The following is a 19,792-nucleotide window of genomic DNA, read 5'->3' on the forward strand; positions in this document are numbered from 1 at the left end:
AATATAAAACACCCCCAGCTGCTTTAACAGCACCCACAGCAGCACAGGCAGGGACGGCCACAGGGACACTGGGGACAGCACTGGGAGCTGTCCTGGCTGCTGGGCCAGGCACTGCTGAACCCACGACTGCTCCTGCTGCACCCAGGACTGCTCCTGCTTGGAGTGCTGGGCCAGGTTCTCCTGCAGCCAGGATTGCTCCTCCTGCAGTGCAGCCTCAGCACAGCCCTGCCCTGCAGGGCCTGGGAGGCACTGCCAGCACTGCACCCCCTGTGTCTCTGGTGGGCTCTCCCTTGCTCCTGCTGGGAGCTGCCCTCTTCTCCACTGCCCCAAGGCTGAGATGTCTCTGTCACACCTCGGGCAGAGCCAGCACTGCCAGAACATGCCAGGGTAGAAACCTGCAGCTCTGGAACCAGCCCCCACCTCCAGAGGGGTTCCAAACCCCACAACACCACAGCCAGGCATCCTTCTCAGGTGTGGAGAGGATGGGGACAACAAGGGGTTCATGTTATAAATATAAAATCTGCTACAAAGAGAAGACATATATTGTACATCTTTGACCCATATACACAAGAACACAATATACACAGAACTTGGAGGAGTGGGGACGTTGTCAGGAGGTTTTTGAGAGATGTTGTTCCCCTACCAGCACCCCCTCTGTGCCTTCCCCACACAGCATCAGTCACCAAAAGTTCCACCAGGCTGGCACACGTCACTGCAGGTGTGTGAGGGTGGAGTGGTCGTGGCCCCCGTGGTGCCTGCCCTGCTGCCCTGGGGGAGAGGTAGGTGAGAGGAGGGAGAGGGGGAGGGAGGGCAGGCACAGGGACTCTCTTGTGAACCCACAAAGTGCTTGGGGGGTCTCTGGACCCTCGGAGCGAAGGGAGGCCCTGAGAGAAACTTCTTGCCCTGCCACCCTCGTGGGGAAGGATTCTGCAGCCAGGCAGGTCTCTGATAAGGCATTTTCATCTGGGACTTGGCGCAAAAGTGTCAGAAGAGAGGAGGGAGCAGACGGGGCAGCGCACGTGGTGAGGGCAGCAGGAGGCAGCAAAGCCGAGGTGGTCCCAGCCTGACAAGGCCAGGACAGGAGTGGAGAGGATAGGAGGGCTTCAACTCCGGCTCAGTTTTTCTGTAAAGCTTCCCCCACGTTCTCCCTCAGCCCCTTGAAGCCTCCCTTCCTGCTGTGAGCCACCAGCACGGAGTGAAATACTGAGAGTCGTCAAAATGGCACATCCAGGCGCATGGAGTGGCAGACAGGCACACGTTCAGAGTTAAGACAAGAGTTCAGGTGAGCTTTGTACAGCAAGGAGCAGCTCCTGGCTGGAGTGTCCGAGGACTTGGGATGACAAAAATGCCACAGTGATCAGATCAGGCCAGGACGAGGGGTGGGCACGGGAGGGAGGAGCCAGCCTGGGCACCTATCGGCGGTAATGGTTCGGGGCATCTGCAAACATGTACTTGAGTCTGTAGGCTTCAGCCAGCAGCAGCCCAATCTCTTCATTACCCCAGTGTATCGTGGGCAGGTTCTGTAGCAACATCAAAAGGCCCTGGAGGAGGGGAAGATGTTTAGTTTGGAGAGGCTGAAGGCAGAGCACAGGACCTGAGCAGCGCTCGGTAACTTTTGCTCACCACACTCACAGCTCTGAAAGACTCAGGGAACACATCAAGATGTGCTTGGGTATAGATTTGAGCCAGTGAAGCACCCCAAGCCCACTGGAATAAAGTGTGCTGTTACAGCTGGACACAGGATCAAACACTGTGATCAGAGCTGGAATGGGATGTTTGAACCCTCCTACAGCTCAGTTCTCTGTCCTTATCACCAAGGTCCTTATCATCAAGGCTCTCTGTCCTTATCACCAAGCAAAGTTCCTGAGACCAGATGATCTTGAAGCCAACTCTGAGAGTTCTCTACGTCCAACTGGGCTCCCAACCAGAGCAATTCCCTCCCCTCTATTCCCTTCCCCAGGGAATCACCCCCAGTTTCAGGCTCTTACTTGGAAATCTTCCTCATCCAGGATCTCCTTCCGCCACTTGATCAAGAAGGCAGCGCAGACGTACAGGTGGAAATGGGAGAATCCTTCTGGCTCTGACTGTGGACAGCAAAACCCTGGGTGAGCTCCTGCAGCTCAGCTGGAGAACAAACCCCCAGGCACAGATGTCCTACTGGGGGCCACCCTTCACCCACTGGCTGTAAACATCCTGGGGCACACTTTGTTTCCCTCAGCACCCCAGCTGGTGCCAGGGGACGCTGTGCCCGTGGGGACAGAGACACGAGGGACAGGGACACGAGGGACAGGGACAGCCAAGCAGGGGGCAGTGCATACCTGGTAGGTGTCCCAGAGGCGGATGGTGCAGCGGAGGGGCAGCTCCCTCATCAGCAGGTTGTTCATCCAGCGAAAGGCAAACTGCAGGTACTCGACCTCGTACTTCCTAAAGTGATTATGTACCTGCTCTGAAACAGCACATTTCACTTACACACCTGGGGCTCACAGTGCCCCAGCTCCTGCAGGCTGCTCACAGCACAGAGCCCTTCACACACTGTCAGGCTGAGACCTTTTCCTCCCAAGTTCCTCCTCTCCTCACCCTGTGCTGTCACAGGAGGTTTCTGGCTGACCCTGCCCTGCTCTGGTTCCATGAGTATTGTAAGAAGTGTTCACCCCTGCCCTGAGATTTTCCCAAAGGCCTCCCTCTGCAGTGACAAACCCAGCCAGGCTCCCATGTCACCTACCATCGATCCTGCTCACCAGCTCCTCCAGGGCTTTCACTTTCTTCTGGATCCCTGGCTGTGCAAAGGTGTAATTGTCCTGTGAGGAGAGGCCCTGAGTCAGAAGCTTTAACAACAGTTAGAAATGATGGAGCCCAGATCAGCAGCTGGACAGTTGGGATGAGATTATCATGAGCCAAGGAGGGAAGGGCTCAAAGGGCTCCTGAGCATCAAGTGTGCCTGCTCTGAGTTCCTGGTCAGGACTGGGCAATCTGGACAGCCACAGCAGCCACCTCCCCAGCATTTCACTGGCAGATTCAGCTCTGTGCAGTAGCAAAACTTCCCTAATGCTGGAGCATGCAGAATACTCACCCAGACAGGGAGAGGAGACAACCACACTGCCACCCCAGTGAGGGCAAAGAATTCCTGTGTCCCTAGGGGCTCACCTGGATCCCATCCAGCAGCTGAGAGGAGACAACCACACTGCCACCCCAGCGAGGGCAAAGAATTCCTGTGGCCCCAGAGGCTCACCTGGATCCCATCCAGCAGCTTGCTCATGCACCAGAAGCTGTCGGCTTCGATGCTCCGTAGAACATCCTGCGACAGGTTTGTCACGTCAAAGTTTTCCACATCCTCCTCTGCAAAACAGAGAGGGAAGGGCATCAGGGAGATGGGGGACACCAGGGACATGGGACAGTCTCAGGGGCTTTGTCATGCCAAAGCTTTGCAGGAGACACTGCAACACTGCCTCTGTGTTGGGGTGTGCCTGGCACAGTCACAGCACCCATGCACTCACCTATTTCTCCAACTGAGCTGAAAAACCCCAAAAAACTTGTTGGTCATGCCCTGAACCCAGTCCAGCTCCCCAGGGAACCACAGGAGGGATCCCACAGCACTTTTGCCATCCTTCTGGGACAAGCTCTGGGACACTGGAACCCCTTTAACCACAGCACACCTGCCCTGGGGACAGCAGGTCTCTGCCAGCACCCCAGGGAGAAATGGGAGAGGGGAAACCTTCAGTGCAGCCAGAAACCAGGGAAGGAAACACTGCCCATGGCTTGGGGCAGCACAAGGGAGCTGCCAGCTCCTGCTCCCAGCTGGGTTCATCAGCATCATCCCAGGACCAAAGCACAGCAGAGACACCCAGCCCAGGGGCTGCAAGCTTTGAGGGCTCATGAGGAAGAACTGCCACAATTCCAGGAACCTCTACAGGAGAGCAGGACCCTCAGGCACAGCTGTAAGGACCCAAAAGCATGCAAAGATCTTCCTGGGCAGCAGAAGAGGCACAGAGTTAAATCCTGCACAGGGACAGCTGGGCCAAGGGGCAGACAGGGCTCAGCTTTGTGGGGTTTCTGCCTCTCCTGGAGCCCAGCTGGCAGGAGAGCTCTGCAAACAGAAGCTACCCATGCACAGAAGAGCCTCAGTGTGGGGAAGCAGAGACTTGTACAATTTCTTTTTTCAAAGCCAGTGGGAGTCTGACAGCACAAGAGTCAGTGGTAGCTCTGTCCCCAAAGGGTTCTCAGAGTGAAAAAGGCTCCTTGCTTTAGATGGGCCTGTGAACCCCCAGGGTGTGTAAGGGAGAGATGCCTGAGGATGGAATGACAGCGGTGCTGGCTGAGCTTGGAGCAGAATCACCTTTACCTGGTGGCTGGAGGGAGAAACAGGCATGGGAAGGCAGTGGGAGTGAGGTGGGGAGACAGGAGACACAGGACTGACTCCTCCTGGCTTGACTGACCCAGCAGTTCCCTCCCTTTCCTCCTTGGGAACAGAGCACCCACCACGCTGCTGTCATGCTACTAAATCAGATCAAACCACAGGGCTAAGCTGGCCCATCTCCAACTTCAGAGGCTCAGAAATCCTGGCAAGCATCTTTGATGTTCCTTGGAAAAAAGCAAGAGAAGGAGAAGATGGGGCTGAGGGCTGGAGCCAGACCACCCTCTTGGCTCAGATACACTGCAGGCACTGCCACAGGCTGGGGAAAACCAACACTGAGATCCTGCCTGCAGGAGGAAGGGCAGGACAGAGCAGTGACTCCAACACTGCCCCACCTCTGCTTCTCCTCTGGGGCAGAGCTCAGCTCCAGAGCAAACTGCCACCAAGAGCTTTAGGGACAAACAAGAGCTTAACCCACTAATCTCACCATCTTGTACTGCAGAAAGAGCAGCAAAGCTCTTTTCCAGCTGCACATCATTGTCACCATCCCAAACTGTCACTCTTCTGCTGCCTGCTCTACAGCCACTCTCACATGAAATGCAGGCAGAATCTTTCAGTGTCCATCTCCTTCCCAAGGTCTCAGAGAGAGGAAGGAGGATGGGCAGGAAAAGGAGCAGGACAGGGACATGTGGACACCCAGGATGGGTGGCAGAGGCAGGGAATGAGGCCTGGGCAAAGACCTGCCTGTGGATGGAGGAGCATGATGGAGAAGGGGCTGTGGGGACCTGCCCAGGTGATGGGGACACTGCTGCTTGCACCAGCACGGGGACAAGAGGAGCAGCTCTGGCAGCACCCCTGTGTCAAAGCAAGAGTGGCAGGAGATCCCCAGCAGGAGCCAGCACACTTTGCAGGAGGCTTTGAAGCAAACCCCAGGTGTCTGCAGCTGGGTCAGCACAAACAGCAGCTCTGAAGAGGCCTCGTGGAAAGGAGACACCCAACACATGGCTCTGACAGGGACTGAAAGGTTTGGTGACAGCCACCCAGAGCAGTGCCACACCCAGCCCGGGGGCAACAAGGGCTCTACAAAGCAAAGTTCCTGCAGTGAGGCTTCAAAAGGGCTCAAGGAGGACACAGGAGAAGGGAAAGACCAGAGAAGCCAGGGCTCCATGCAGCCCCATTCCTGTTTTGCACAGGGAGGCTTTAATGACTCCCCATATGCTGGCAGTGGGGTTCAGGGCAGGACTGCACAGCTGGAGGGGAGTTAAACCCAGTCTCAGCTCACAAATTCCCACAGCTCTGGGCAAGTCTGCACTGCCTGCAGGCCCAGAACAAAACTGGAGGTCAGGATGAGTGGTGACACAAGTGTCCCCATTCCCTTCACCCAGTTCCTCCTCCTCATTGCACTGGGATTAGGATTTAGTGACAAAGCCAGTCAGAAGCAAACAAGATCAATGCTTGCCATGGCACTGCTCCCCTGCACAGCCCTGGTGTGGTGCCAAACAGGTCCCAAAGCCACAACAACCTCTCATGCAAGGCCTGGAGACAGGGATGGAAGTGGTGTCACACAGACAGAGAATACTGGGAGAGACTGCAGGGCCAGCTCTGACACACCTGGGGATGCTGAACTCACCTCTGAGCTCTGCCACTGCCATCCTGAATGCAAACACAAACCCTGAGAGCTGGGAGTGACTCAGCAGAGGGGCTGGCAGGGACTGAAAGCTCAGTATCCCTGTGCTTGTTATGCCCTCCCTGATGACCTGGAAAAACAGGGATGTGGTTTCCTCCAGGAGGTGCTGAGCTGTCATTCCTGCCTCAACTCCTCAGCTTCCAGATCATCTCTCTACATCCCCATCCTCCCCAGAGGATGTGCTGGGAGCCTGTGCCCATCACAGGGCTCCAACAAGTTCAGCTGCTCCTGCAGCCTCAACACCTCCCTCAAGCTCTCCCTCAGCTGCACCTGCAGCAGAAGCCATCAGTCAGGAGGGAGAATTACTCCAGCTATGGATCAGTCAGTGGCAGGGGCCCAAAGCTTCCATGTTTGCTGCCAGGTAGCTGAGGCAGTGGTGTCCATGCAGGAGGCAGGGAGAGCATCAGAGATGAGCCAGCTTGCCATGCTGGGGCAGAGAGGAAAACCCCACAGCTAAACCCATCCTACCTGCCACACTGCAGTGTGCCCAGCACCTGGAAGCAGCAGCAGGTCTGGATCCAGACTGGCTGGGAAAAGCAACTGGTCCCAACTGGCAGAAGGGGTCTGGGGAGTTCAGACAGGGAATGGAATACTCTGGGGATAAATTTCTTCCTGCCTCAGCCTAGTTGGTGTTTTCTGAAGCTGGTCAAAGGGGCACACAGGACCCAAGGCATTGCTCAGAGAGGAGGCAGTGCCACTGGGATGCCTCCAAAGCATCCAGGGCAGCTGGGACAAACAGCTTCCTGTGAATGTTTTCCCTTCAGCTCCCCTCCTTCAGGACCTGGGGAGACCCACATCCTCCTGCACCTTCCCTGGTGATGATGGAAAGGCATCAAGTCAAGGGCACTGCAGCACTGCCAGACAGCTCCCACCCTGCCCCGAGGGAATTTAATGCACACAAGGGCCTGGAGCTTGTTGGGTAACTGCTGAGTTTCACTGTTTGTGTCAGCTTCGAACAAAGGAAGATGCCAAACTGCTCCCTGGAAGTGATGCTAAGCTAGGAACCATTCCCTGTCCAAACAACCCTCTTTTTCCCCATTTTCCCCTTTAATTATCCCCTCCATTGTGGATGATACAATTCCTCCAAAGCCATCTTCCCCTCGCCCCTGGAACTTGCTATAATAGATAAGGTATCCTAGATACCAAGGTTGAGCCAAATTCCTGAAGAATTTGGTCACTCTCCTAACACTTTGGAAGATAATTGGTTAGAAATTAGTTTGTGTGATTGGTCAGTTCACCTTTAGAACTTCTCACTTAGATTGGATGCTGTTCTTTGTATAAACTTTTATTGGCTGTAGTTTGACTCCTCCCTAAACCTATAAATATGGGTGTCTGTCCTTTGTTCTGGGAGAATCCTGCCTGACTCCCTTCACATGAAATAAAGGTTCTTGTGGAACTCATCAAGTAAGGCCTCTGGTCTTTCTCTGCTGGCAAAATGTGAGCTTTGTGAGAGACAGCTAAATGTTAGCACTCTCTGGTCCTGGTAAAACTATCACCAGGGACCAAAAAGGAAGCCCACACCCCTCAAATTTTCCTCTTTTCCAGCCCTTGGAGGGGATGCCAGACAAGCTCACTGAAGGATGTTTCAGGCCTTGGGCTGGTAACAAAAATAGTGGAGACATTATCAACCAGACACATCAATCAGCTGGTGAGCTCCAAAGAGAAATTTTAACTGATCCACAGAAAAGAGATTTGTTGTCTCCAAATGCAATACCTGCCCAAAGCACAGGAGGATGGAGCAGAAGTCTCCAGTGACCTTGGCAGGGGGATCCAGCCTGTGAGTGCTCCATGAGGAGCTCCTGGATTGAGCAGAGGACCAGGGAGTCATCCTGGCCTTGTGCTTCACAGCTAAGCAACATCACCAGCTTGTGACCTCCCCGCTCTGCTGCCAGCTCTGCCACACAGGCACCCCAGTCCCCAGGAGCTGCTGTGGGGGCAGCCCCTCAGAAGCTGATGGTGGGCAACCAAGCAGAGGAGCCAGCTGGAATCTTGTGGTCAACAAAACACCAGTTCTGAAAGGACAGGAGAGATTTGAGGATGGTGCCAGTGCTGGTGCCAACTTCCCAGAGCAAGCTTTCCAGAAAATGTAAGGGAAAATTTTCAAGGCCTGTTGTACATTCCCCTGTGAGCATGAGAATAGCCACAGGTGACACAGGTGTGTGAGCCTCAGGGACTGCCTGAGCCACACAGGCTCTTCCCTTTCCCAAAGAAGATACAGCTTGAAAAAGACAAAGGAAAATTTCCTTTAACAAGAGACTTCCCACAGAAAGGTGAGCTGTCCCTTGGGGTGTGCTGCACAGGGATCACCAAACTGTGCAAGGCTTGGGTGCAGCACAGACTGAGCTGATCCAGCTCCAGGGATGCTGAGAACCAGAGATCCAGCACAGCCCTGCCCAGCTCCTCAGGGCCTGTCTGCAAAGGCAGCCAGAGAGAGGAGCTCCAAATCAAGGACTTAAATCCTGTTGCAGAGGGGTTACAAAGGACTGACCACTGCCAGCTCTTCCCCATGGGAATTAAAGGCAATTATTGATTTGTCTTTTAACTCTGACTCTACACAGACCAGGGGGCAGGTTTCAGAGAGAGCTGGAAACAAGAAGGCCACATCCAGAGAGGAAGCTTTAGTCAGGGGTGAAAACAGCTCTGGAAGATGGGGAGAAGCTTCAGCTGGGAGTGAAAACAGCCCTGGAGGATGGGGAGAAGCACAAACCCAGCACAGAGCCAACAGGGCCAATGCAGCATGAGCTCTGCTGCCACATGCAGGGAGAGCAGATCCCTGACACCCCACAGGACTGCAGCAGTCACACCAGGTACCACAGGCAGCTCTGCTGATTCTCACCAGCTCCCTTCCTGCCTAGGTCACTCACTGTGCACAGCCCTGCTCCCAACCCAACAAATCAACCCTGAATAAGTGGAATCTGCCAGGACTGAATGCCTTGGATGCTGCTCAGGCCATTGGAGAAACCTCCCAAAGGGAACCTGCTCAGATCTGATCTGCTCTTCCCATGGAAGGGAATTCACTCCAGCCCCTCAGAGCCACACTTGGTGCCTTCTCCTCTGCACTTCCCAGGGATCAGCCCTGCCCACACTGGCTGGCTCAGCCCTTCACAAGGCCCTCAGCAGAGGCAGATCAGCACTAGTTTATAAAGCCTTAGCCTTTCACTCACTTCAACTTTTGGATCAGATCTTAGAAATATTTACTCAACAGGATTTCTGTCACTAATACAGTCTTATAAATTCCTTTTCCCTTCTATTTACAGTGAACACTAAGAGCCTTTAAACACAGGGATTATGACATCCCAGCATTAATGTCAACTCCAAAACACAGCTAGAGCCAGAGAAAGAATAAAAACACCATGGGTGGAAAGGACTTGATCTCCAGCTAAAAGCAAGTACTGACAAGAAATCCAGAAGCAGCAGGGAGAAGCCAGTTTGCTTTCTGAAACTCTCAGTCTGACAAACACACCTGTACTAGCAGCAAGGGAGGGAATCTGTATTTAAACAGTTTATTTTACATTCTCAGCAGGGTCTCTTTAAACTTCACTCATTCCTCCTAGAGCAGGAACTGCCAAGTCCAAGCTTTGAGAGCAAGACCCTCCTCCAACCCTGTATATCACTGAGCTCCCTCAGTGCCTTCCCCTCCAAGCTGTGAGGTTGTTAAGTGCATTGAAATGCAAACCCACCCTTAGCACTTCACCTTCTGTGGGGCTCAGCAAGATTATCAAACTGAATTCAATTCAGTCAGGGAGCAGAGACACTGCAAGAGGTCAAAATGCAACTCCAGGCTGGCCCAAGCACTCTGAAGGAAGAGCACATCCCCTCCTCCAGCACAGCAAGTTCTCCTCACGCCAGCATTTCACACCTCTTCAAAGCCCACTCCAGGAGTGCTCAGAGCAGCAAGTGTCACTTACCCACGTGCTCAGAGAGGAACACAACAAAGAACGGGGTGACCAGGTCATTGATGCCCTGCACATAGCCGCTGGCTGGGTGGCGAATGGCCCAGATAAACAGGATTCTCTCAAAAATCTAGGGAAGAACCAGGGAAAGCAGGTACCTGCATTAGCCATGCACAAAGGGAAGGCAGAAAAGCATAACTGCTAAGCTCAGGGAGTGCAGACCATGCACTGACAGGCTTTTCTGTAGCAGTAAGGTAATGTTAGAAGCATAGAAGTCCTAGGAGAGACTCCTGTGTCATCCTCAGATCCCACACTCAGGCCAGCCCACTCTTCAGACAAGACAGTCCAGGCTCCTCATCAAAACCTGTGCCTGAAGAAATGCAGACACAGCTTTTCAAAACCCAGACAGCTTAATATCCACAGGACAGGGGTGCCTCTTGGCAGAGCAGCCTCCTTGGCTGAACATCAGGTGGGAGGATGAGCTATCAGCACAGTACTTTCAGAAAAACACCACAGATCAGGACATTTCCCAATAGGGCAGCCTCCCTCTCAACAAGCAATATTCCCAGACTGCCCCAGCCCCCTGGACACCATGCTCTGACACACACAGACACACACTGAGCTTGTTTCCAGACAGGACAGGTGCTCACATCTCCTGGCCACCTCTTGAACCCATCCCTGTCCAGGTTGCTCCCATAAAATAGGTTTTGAAGCAAAACAGAACTATCCTGTGTTCTGGTTCAAACAGCTCCAGTTTGTCTCAAAACAAAAGCTTCAGTTTTTTACCAGCTTGGCTACATCTTGCCAAAGAGAGATCACCTCATAACCCCCAAGCTCCAAGTCTGATGTCTTTCAGAAACATGGAACAAGACCAGACAGTTCCAGGAGGTATTTGCATCAGGAGCTGTCAGGCAGGGAAGTTTCCCCACCAGGTTCCCTCCCTAGGAGCAGTGCTGGCCTCACTCCACACACACATCCCATGGCAAATGCAGGGCAGCAGCTTCACCCACCCAGCCCTTACCTCCTGGACAAGTGGCTGCTGGAAGAGGGGAATGAGTGGGTTGGTCCTTGGAATGTCAATGTGGATCTGGAAAAGAAGGTGGGTTACACACACAGTAAATTGTCACAGGCTAACAGAGGGGGATCCACCATCAGTGTTCCCCCAGGCAAGAGCTGACAAGAACAGTGAGGGCTACACATGACAGCTGTACTGAGAAAATCATCCACAACACCTGCAGTCTGCTCTGCTCATGTGCAGGCAGGGAGTTCAGAGCTGAAATTTAGTATCAGATCAAGTCAGGAAAAGTTTAAACTAACAAGGACAGAACCATGGTGCCTCTCCCCCAAGGAGAAGACTCCCAGCTACAGCAAGTCCTGGCATGACCCCACCCATGGGGACAAGCAGCAGCAGGAGACAGGAGAGGGCTGCAGCCAAAGCAGAGAGGCAGGAGGAGGGTTCCTACCTGTCTGTAGGTGTCCTGGTGGTGCTCCTCGTTCCGGGAGTCGTAGTACTGCTGGATGAAACCAAAGTACTCCTCCCTCTTGCGCTGCAGGGTCAGCTTGCGGCGCTCCGAGTTGGCAGGGAGATAGCCCTGCAGTGGGAAAACTCAGCTCAGGGCAGGCCCTCTTCCCTCACCAGCCCCTGAAATCCTGCCAGCTGTGCACCCACAAACATCAGGCACACATCTCAGCAGCTGGGGAAAGCTTTCATGGAATTTGGCCTTCCCAGTCCCTGCTCTTGGAGTTCCCCAAAAGAGAGTGAACCACCCAGTCCCCACACCTTTGGGCTTTGAGCTCAAAGAGGATGCAGCAATGGCACTCCCTGATCAAAAAACCCTACAGCTCACCTGGAAGCTGGGCACTGGGCACAAGCAAAGCTGGCTATGGGGCACAGGGGGTGTCCCTGAGTGGCACAGTCCTCCCAGAGTGCGGTGTCACAGCTCCCAGTACTTACTGACAGCAGTCTCCAGGTCACAGGCCGCACCTCTCTGGGCACACCAGGCCAGCTGCACTTTCTCAGCTCATCTGCAAACGGACAGTGGTGGCAATGGATTAGATCCTAGGCACGTCCAGGCACCACTACACCTAGAAGGAGAGGAAAGCCCAGTCTGCTCCTGCAGGCTCTGGAGACAATGAGCCTCCAGGAAGGCTCTCACACTGGCAATGACTGGGGATGTGGGTCTGCTGCAAGGAGAGGAGAGATGATTTCAGCCCAGAATTGGGAGCTGCAGGGTCACCAGTGTGCCAGGACCTGAGTTCTCATGCAGAGCCCAAGAGCCCTCAGTGATCCCAACCATCATGTGCAAGATGGAGAATGATTAGGGAGAGACAGGGAGGGGTGGAGGACATCACCATCTGCCAACAGTGATTCCTGCACACATCCATCTGGTACAACTGCAGGCAGTGATTTTTTTTCACCCTGAAGCAGACGTGGTGCAGGCAGCAGGGCCCCTCTGCCCTCCCCTGCCCACCCAGAGGTGCCCTCACTGTGCCCCACTCACCCAGGTCGGTGTTGTGGCTGGACAGGAGCTGCCGGAACTTCTCCAGGCGCGTTTTCTCCCGCACGGTCATGGGGGGAGCCCCGGAGGCGTTTTGGTCAGAGATTCGAGCCACGAGGGGAATGACAGGCCGCAGGGGGAGGGACTGCTGCTTCTGCAGGGGGCTCCTCACACAGGCCTCCTCTAGCAAGGAGCAGAGGCTGCACTGAGCTGGGGAAGGAGCTTCCACCTCTCCAACCCCACCTCGCTCCCCCAGTCACTGTCAGACACTGCACATTTCCCCTTCTGTTCCTCAGCACCACTGAACAGCATCACTGGCCCACTCTGATGGATCAGCAGTTCACAGGCATCTGTTGTGGCTCTTCCACCACTTCCCCCCATTTCTGCCTCCTTTTCTTCCTCCTGCATCCAGACACCTGCCTGCAAGTGGATCAGACTTCCCTCTGCACATGGGTCGGACACAGGAGACAAGGCAGAACTGACTGCTCTGCTCTCCAGATCCAAACACCAATCAAGCTAATTACTAGTGCAGAGAGAGGAGCTGATGGGCTGCCAGTGCCATCTCCTGAGGTACTCACAGCACAGGCAGGCAGGGCAGAGTGAGCAGGGGCTGCTGCTGCCCAATTCCCTGCCCAAGCTGTGTCAACACGACCTCAGGCAGACCTTTGCTAAGAGCAGCACACCAAACCACAGTGGAAACAGACAGTGAGCAAGTTCCAACAAGAACTTAACAGATCTCAAAGCTGACTTAGCACCCAGAATATGGAATACTCTGGGACAGACATGCCTGTATGCAGGATACTGAGTAGCTGAGGACACAAGCATTAAAGCCAGGCCTCTGAAAATGGCTCCCTGGAGTACAGGATACTGAAAGGAAGAAAAAGCCTCTGGTGTGTTTAAGGGCTGTGTCACAGCCTCTTGCCCACACTGGGAGTAGCAACAAGCAGTTTGTTCAGTGGCCAAGTGAAAGAGCACAGAGCAGGAGGCTGCTCCTGAAGAAGGCTCTTACCAGAGGTCCTGGAGAGCTGGGCCTCACTGCTGGACTTGATGACCTTGCAGTTGGTGGGGAGCTCACCCAGGGCAGCCTGGCACCGCTCAGGCTTCACCCTCAGCTTGCTGTGGTTCTCCAGAACCTGTGCTGCCGTGGCCTTGGCCACTTTAGAGTTCAGAGTTTGCAAAGAGGATGAGGAGGAGGAGGAGAAATCCTCGTCTTCGTCATCGCCGATGTCCCAGGCGTCGCTGGTGCTGCGAGCAAACTCGTGGAAGCTCGAGGCCTTCTTGCTTTTCATGGGCAGCCCACTGGCCTTGGAGCGGTCCTTGATGAAGCTGTGAGCCAGAGGAACAGGATCAGAGCTGTGCTGCTGGATGAGTTCATTGTCTTTCCTTTCCCCATGCCCTCACTCCAATCCCTGTCTGCAGTTTCCCTGCTCCTCCTCCCAGACCTAAGGAATGTGTGAGGTCTCTCTGGGCTGCCACTGCCAGGAGTGGTTGTCACAGGCTGCTGTGACAGCAGTCTCAGAGGCCACAGTGGCAGCACACAGCTGGAGAGGTGCCAGCCTTCCTCCTTCAGAAGGGCAAAGGAGAGACAGGTACAATTCCTCCAGCTCTGTCTGCCCCTACCCCACACAGGTACATTAACACCCTAAAAAAAAGGTCTTGCCTGGAGAGCCTGGAGAGAGGCATGTCAGGGGGAGACAGAGCAGGTCTCCTTCCATGGACACTCCTCAAACAGCTGCAGTTGTTCCCAGCAGTCAGACCAGCCTGGGTTTTTCCTCAGGCACAGAAGGAATTTACTCTTAAGCTCCAGGAGCCAAAGTCCACCACCTGAAGCAGGGAACTTTCACCACTACACAGCATGGGACAGGAACAGGAGGCAGCTCAGACCAGGAATTTTGCCTTTTCCTGCTGGCAAGGCTGCTGCAGCTCTCCAGCCTTGTAGCTGCTTTACCTCCCTTTCCCTTAATTCCTCCAGCTCCAAAGAGGAGCAGAAGGATCAGACACTGCTAAAAAGAAAAAAAAAAAAAAGTCTGTTTCCTTTGATGTGGGTGTTACTGTATGGATTTCTGGCCATAAAGGGCACCAGCAGATAAGCTCTCCCTGGATGCTTTCCTAGAGCTCAAGGCAGCACCACACCCCACTGCTGTCCTTCTTAGTTGCAATATCACAGTGCCAGGGATGCTGGACACCTCCACTCACTGCAGAGCTGAGCCCCAAACCTGCCAGGCCTCGTGGCCTGCATCCCCAGCAAACAAACACTTACTTTTTGGTGAGCCTGGAATCCAGTGGAGGATGCTGTGCTCCATAGACAGGCTGAATGCTGCAGCAAGGGGAAAAGAAAAAAACCCAAGATGCTGTAAAAACAGGTCCTACAAATAATCTCAGCACAAACTGGGGTCATGCTTCTTGGCTGCTATTGGGAGTGAATAAAAGACCAAAAGCAGCTTCAAAAACCTTCTAACTTACAAGTTCCAAAGTGCCACATGCAGATGAAGATTTGTTCTTTGCAGTAGCAAAGAGAAGCCTTGTTTAAACTCTTAGGTCTGGTCCAGCCTGGGCTGGGGTTTGAGATCTGCTCTTTCCTGCAGCACCAGCTCACCCCATGTGACCACGTCTCAGCCCACCTGCTGCACACACTGATACTTGTTATCTTTTCCAGTTTGGGGAACTCACCCTCCCAGGCCCTGTGAGACAGGGAAGGACTCCAGGCAGTGACAGTGCTCCTCCTCCATAAATGCACTTTAGGGTTTGAAGCCCATGCTGGCCCTCAGGATCCCAGCCAGCGCCACACAGAAGGAATGCCTGGTACAGTACGTGGCTTGACTCAGGTCCAAATCCTGGTTTAATCAACTACTTCCTATGTGGCCTAAAATGAGTCACCACATCTCAGTCCCTGGTTCCTTGGGACTCATGGGATTGGAGCCTGAGGGCTCCAGGCCCTACATGGGGAGCATCACCTCAGAGAGAAGCTACCAAAAACATGTTCATCACTGTTTTTAGAGGTGAGACAGGGATCCTGAGTTAGTAGTTCCTGGAGGAACTACTCACAGTCACCCCACCCTGGAAAACAACCTCTGGAAAACAAGTCCTGCAGTGCCATGGCAGAGACAAAGGCCCTTTCAGGGCTGGCACACAAGGAACAAGCTTCTCTTGGGTCAATAGAGCTGGCCTGGTTTCCAGGAGCTGCAGATGGTGCCCAGCAGTAAAACCAGCAGTGCCCAGACTTGGAGGAGAGGGATGGCAGCCTGGTGCAGCTGGGAACAAGCTGAGGATGCATGAGGATGCAAGCAACAGATCCAGCTGGCAGGGGAGAGATGCAGAGAGCCAGGGCAGAGGCTGGAAACAACCACAGCACAGAGAGATCCTGGTGGAGCAGCCCAGCCAGGGGTGGGCTCACCACTGCAGTGGCTGTCCCTTGTGGCTGGAAGTGCTCACTGAGTTTATCCATCCAGCATTGAGCCTAGGACAGAGTGTGATGATTAATGAGCACCTGGAAGTCAGGACAGCAATTAAGCAGAGGCACCTCCACGGGTGGACATAGCAAAGAGATGATGAGGAGTAAGAAGAACAAGCCCTCCAGATCAGCATTGCTTCCCAGTGACTTGTGGCAGCTCCCTGCAGGACAGGAGCCAGCAGAGCCTCTCCCAAACTCACACTGTCCCAGGATATCCAGCACAAGGCTCCTCCTCCCTGCCAGGGACCCCCAGGCTGCCCGTGGGGAACTGCCTCATGAAGGATTTTGTGTGTGAAGGATGTGAGAGAGGAGGGGATGTGGCAGCCAGTGCTGGGGGAGGAAACCCTTTCCTGGGGTTCTGAATCAACCTTTGATACAAAGTCAGAGGGTCCCACCTGCACACAGCTCTTTTTAAAGTCCTGCAACCCAGACACTCCCAAAGAATCTCAAGCTGATCTAAGCTGTGCTCCCAGCCTGTTCTGTCCCAGTTTAAACTCCTTGGGACAGGCATTTCCTGTTACCTGGATGTTCAGTGTAGGGTACAAGGGGTGACCAATGGTGTGAGGTGCAATGGCTGTGTGACACCTCACAGGATCATCACAGGGTGTGGGTTATTGACCCTGCAGCAGAGCATGGCCATGAAACACCACTGCCCCTCTGGACACAACACATTTACTTCCAGCAGGCTGTTTCTCCTCTTTAAAAACAGCATTTAAATAACCCCAGCAGACTCTGGCCTGCACATCTCTACAAAGAGCAAGGAATAAACAACACACCACAGAGGACAACACACCAGTGCACTCAGCCAACACATCCCTAGAAAATTACCAGGCACAGAACTCCCAGTGCAAAAACCACAACACAGCACTGGAAAAACAAAACAGCATTTACCAGTTCTAAATCTAGACCTAAAATCCACCCTAAATCTACAGGGACCAAAAGCTAATAAACTTTATTAGCAAATAAAAGCTAATACAACCAAGTGACCAAATCCACAAAGTGTCATGGAAAAGGAAGCTAACACAGTATCCAAGTCCCTACAAAGCCTCCCTCTGCCAGATTGTCAGGGGAAAGAAAGGAGAGAGCCAAGAATCTGGACAGGGGATTCTCTCAAAGCTCAGATGAAAAAGAAGAAAGGGAGGTTCATGTCTAGTGACCATGGATGCAGCACATTCCACCTCCACCCTCTGAGGCAGGCTGCTGAAGACCTGCTGGTGACTGTGCCTGGAAACAAGCAGCACACAGGAGCTAACAGGGCCCTGGATCAGGAGATCTGCCAAGCAGGCAGTTAGGAGAAAGAGAGAACACTGCCAAAAAGTTCCTGATGCAGAGTGTCACAGGCTGCCGGCCAGACCGGTTCACCTGGTTTGAGTTTTCCAAGGCAAAGCTCGGAAATCACCAAATGCAGAGGAGAGAGGTGCTGCCCAGGACCACCAGCTGAGAGCTTGGGTAAGAGACAGGAGCAGCTGGAAATAACCCAGGGAAAGCACAGGACTTTCCTCCCACAGGAGCAGCAGAGGAGGAACAGAGAGCTCCTTGCTCTCCCTCTGCTCACCACAGACAAGGACTGTCCAGCCAACCTGAAGGAGTTGCACAGTGACAAGCAGATGAGTGAAAGCACATTAGAAGGAGATATTTAACTGGCCCAGCAGGATTTAAAGCCAACTAAGCGTTTCAGTCTGCACCCATACCCCAGGAGGCGAAGGGCAGGGTTCAGATAAGGCAAATGAGAGCAAAAGTGAGGAGCACCAGGCAAGAAAAGCACTTGAGAGAGCCTCCACAGAAAGCCTGATGCCCTGTTTCCATGTCAGCCTTGCTCCCAAGGCATTGTAGGGAGCCTCTCCTTCATCAAGACCAGCCTCTTCTCCCTAAATGCCATGTCAATCCCACATTTCTCTTGTTTCTCCCATCTCTGAGTGAGTAAAGGTGCCTTGAGAGGAACCAGAACATCACAGGCAGAGGGACTGAGGCAGGGGCGGTTCAAGCAGAGCCCTCCCAGTCCTTCCCCTGGAGCAGAGGGGACCAGGAGCCACATCCCGCACAGGAGAGGGCAATGGGGGGGTTCCACGCCTTATCAGGGACACCCCTTGGGGACACAGCTGCTGCCACCTCTAAGGACTTCGGGAAGGATGAGTTTTCTCCAGGATCTGTGGAAAGGAAGATGGCACAGCCCTGGCTCTGACACACCCCAGAGAGGCCTCCAAGGCACCCTGATCCCTCCATCCTGCTTCCCACGGGGGCACACAGGGGGTCCCCGCAGCCCCCACACCGCCTGCCTTGTCCTGCAGATGAGGGAGCAGCTCTCACCCCACCCTTGTCCCCTGTACATTAAACCTTCCACCAGCAAAACTCCCGTCCCATAGCCCGGGGTGATCCTGGCATTCCCCCTATTTCAGGAAGGAACCCCGGGGCCCCCAACAGCCGGCACAGATCCTCATGGTATCCCCCGAGCCTTACAGGGGTACCCTCATCCCCAGCAGAGCCCGGGTGACAGCCCCTTCCCCAGGCGGAGCGGCGGCTCCAGCCCCAGCCGGAGCGCGGGGGGCGCGGCCCTCGCACCCCTTCCCCGGGGCTCACCTGCCCGGCAGCTTGGCGCTCCGCTTCCAGAACTGCCTGCCGCTCTCGGCCGCCATGGCGGAGGGCGGGGCGGGCCCGGCGGGCCGGCCAGCCCGCGAGCGGGGAGCGGGGACCCCGGCCGGCCGGCCCCCGGCGCGGCGCGGGGCGCGGAGCAAGGCGCGGCCCCGCAGCCGCCTCAGGGCCGCCCGCCCGCAGCCCGCCGCGCCGCCATCTTGGCTCCGGGCGGGCCCAGCGCCGCCATTGGCCGCTGCGCGCGAGGCCTCGCGGATCCACCAATCACAGGCGGGAATTACCATGACGTAACCGAGGGGCGGGGCCTGCTACGCTGGCGGGGCGGGAGAGACCATGGGGGGCGCGGGGGGAGCGCGGGGCGGCACCACCCGGCTCCTGCGGGGGGGGGGCCGAGTGACATTTGCTGGGATTTTGGGATTTCTGCTTTTCCAGGGAATTCGCGGCTGGGTTTCATCCCCGCCCTGGATCCCACTCGCTTTGTCGTGTGGCGTTTAGGTCCGGTGAAGTGGCGGCTTTGGTCTGATATAGGAGCTGTTTCTGTTCAGACTTTTAGAATTTAAAAAATTAAATAAATTAAAAATTGCCTCCAGGCAGCGTGGCATTTTCTGCACCAGACGCTATTATTTGTCTTCTTTTTATTTATAGAGTATAAAGGCCATAAATAGTGCTTCAGATAGAAGTAACACCTCTAATAGTATTACTATTATTCTCCACCCCACTTACTCCCATACGCAACACCGAAGAATAATTATTAATGAGTGATTATGCAAATATTCTATTGTATATGCAAATTAGGGGACAAAATTTTTTCCCACTGCCACCCCATAGCCAATACTAAACAGCTGCAGCACAAAGAACTGGAAAAAAAAGCAAAAATAAATGAAAACAAAAAAACCCCCTACACACGTACAAAATAGAATGGCATAAAAAGACTCAAAGCCCAAACCACATTAAAAAAATTAAAAACCAGCAACCACTCCAGGACCATCGAAAATAAACCAAAAACAGGCTGGAACTGGCTCCTTCCACATTTTAGCTATCTGTGGTCTGGGTATCATGGTCTATCAATCTTTCTAATATCCACTTTCTATTCCTCTCTCTATTTATAGTTTTCATATCTGTTTTTTGTTGCTTACTTTCTATTCCGTTTGTTATTTATCTTTCTAGTACCCACTTCCTATCCTTCCTTCTATTCATGTTTCTGGTGTGTAATTTTATTATACTTTTTCATGTCTTTCAATTCACCTTGCCATTGATCTTCCAAGTATCTGCTTTCTACTCACTTTGATATTTATCTTTCTAGTCTAAATTGTCAGGGTTGAG

At 53.8% G+C, this 19,792-nt stretch overlaps 1 protein-coding gene across 1 annotated transcript; it reads right to left on the minus strand.

The window, feature by feature from the left end:
• Positions 1-519: 519 nt before the first annotated feature.
• On the minus strand, positions 520-18,548 carry TBC1D22B (TBC1 domain family member 22B). The gene is made up of 13 exons (XM_033080300.2): positions 18,458-18,548; positions 14,690-14,746; positions 13,439-13,755; positions 12,433-12,612; positions 11,886-11,956; positions 11,395-11,523; positions 10,953-11,018; positions 9,947-10,061; positions 3,230-3,336; positions 2,723-2,798; positions 2,319-2,446; positions 1,989-2,084; positions 520-1,541 (listed from the first exon to the last, which is right to left on the minus strand). Exons 1-13 carry the CDS (start codon positions 18,511-18,513, stop codon positions 1,413-1,415), a joined length of 1,527 nt encoding a protein of 508 aa, XP_032936191.1. The 5' UTR covers positions 18,514-18,548; the 3' UTR covers positions 520-1,412.
• Between the last annotated feature and the right edge of the window lie 1,244 nt (positions 18,549-19,792).

Source organism: Catharus ustulatus, chromosome 25 (assembly GCF_009819885.2).
Source record: "Catharus ustulatus isolate bCatUst1 chromosome 25, bCatUst1.pri.v2, whole genome shotgun sequence".
Lineage (NCBI taxonomy): Eukaryota > Metazoa > Chordata > Aves > Passeriformes > Turdidae > Catharus > Catharus ustulatus.